Source organism: Notothenia coriiceps, unplaced genomic scaffold, assembly GCF_000735185.1.
Source record: "Notothenia coriiceps isolate Sejong01 unplaced genomic scaffold, NC01 NC01_scaffold00000691, whole genome shotgun sequence".
In the NCBI taxonomy this organism is placed as follows: Eukaryota; Metazoa; Chordata; class Actinopteri; order Perciformes; family Nototheniidae; genus Notothenia; species Notothenia coriiceps.
Genome location: NW_011333392.1, coordinates 1,319 through 2,871, shown reverse-complemented (window position 1 = coordinate 2,871; position 1,553 = coordinate 1,319). Strand labels below are relative to the sequence as shown.

Genomic DNA, 1,553 nt, shown 5'->3' with positions numbered 1-1,553 from the left:
GATGCCAAGCATCGAGCCTCAAAAGTTGAACATTGTTCAACTTTTGATGCCGATAGATGCTCGTGATGCTTGCAAAGCCATGCCATGCTCCCCACAATGCAGTTCGGCGAAGATTAAAAATCTTCTACGCCACCCCATTCAAGTGAATGGGCGAAGCGTTGAAAGAATTTTTCGATGCCTGTAGTGTAGACGGGCCGTAAAGCAGGTGTGTTTCAGGGGAAAATGATCCCCAGGCCCTGCATTCAAAATGTCAAAGTGTTTCTCCTTTGCTCCTCCTTTACAGTAATTTTCATATAAGTTCTCATCTATATAATGCAGTAAGTATTGAGCAAAGTGCTTTGACAAGCTGAAAATAAAACCCAAAACATGGAAGTTAAATCACAAATGAAACATTGTTCATCTTGCAAAAACTAAAGAGATATTTTCTCTCCATTCCCACACATTATAGTTTTAGAGGCTTATTCAAATTCAACTCATCCTGACAGAAGCTACTTGAACATTTTTATCTTAATAGACTGCAGCTAAGTCTCAATTTGAATCTAATCAGCAATTTCCCAAATGGCTCAGTATATTTTCCTATGAGGGAAGCAGAGGGAGCGGTACTCACTGAGGCTGGGTGCAGTCCTGAAGGTTACACATTCTGCGGATCGGTTTCGGCTTCTTGCTGGCGTCGCAGTACCCTCGATGGACCATTTTGGTGTCTCCTTTCTTTCGACATCCATACTTAGTGTACTGAAACCCTGTGAAAGAAGTGAGGACCATTTTGTTTTTTAGTAGGAAAGCGTTCTGTTTGTCCATGGAAAAGGTTTAATTTCCTTATCAACCGGAACCTTAAACAACAAACCACCACCAAAGAAGCTCCTTTAATAAAAGAAAAGAGTAATATGAAAAAAAAAACATTTTAAATAGCTTCAGCTCAAGAGAATAGGAACTAAAGTAGAGAAAATGACACAATCAAATGCTGCCTACTTACAGCAAGAGCAGTGAGCCCATTCATCAGATTATCACATTTATAACAGAAGGAACCAATTTATTCCTCTCAGGTCCTTTTTCATTTGGTAATTTTTCCTTTACCTCCAGCACAAGGCTTAGAACACGGAGACCAGCTCTTCAGAGCCCACTCAAACGTCTCCTCCTGGATCACGTTGTTGTTGTTGACGGGCACCGAGTCTTCATGGATGATGTACTTGTACATTAAAGTAGACCGTGTTTCATTATCTCTAGGTACTATCTGCAAACAATGGAAGTAACGAAAATCAAACAAAACACATGACCAAGGGAGCATCGTGCTGCAGCGTATTTGCATTAAACTATTCTAAGTGTAAATGTGTGCAAATTATTTGATTGAATTTCAGGAAACAGGAGAGTAATTGTTCCATAAAAACATTCAAGCAGTTTCCATAATTTCGTAAAAACAAGGTGTAATCGGCTGAAGACTGGAATTATCGGACAACAGAGGAGTCTGTGCTTGAGATAAGACTGAAGCCACTAGGGCATCCACAACGGAAACACATTCTGTCTGATCTGTTTTTCTCTGGATCTGGTGTGTTTTA

At 40.1% G+C, this 1,553-nt stretch overlaps 1 protein-coding gene across 1 annotated transcript; it reads right to left on the bottom strand.

Annotated features, from left to right (window-relative positions):
• Positions 1 to 607: 607 nt before the first annotated feature.
• Positions 608 to 1,313, bottom strand: LOC104956925 (A disintegrin and metalloproteinase with thrombospondin motifs 3-like; the record flags this gene model as incomplete). The annotated part of the gene is made up of 2 exons (XM_010784508.1): positions 1,075 to 1,313; positions 608 to 740 (listed from the first exon to the last, which is right to left on the bottom strand). Coding segments are annotated over exons 1-2 (365 nt in total), but the record flags the coding sequence as incomplete, so codon positions are not given.
• Positions 1,314 to 1,553: the final 240 nt, after the last annotated feature.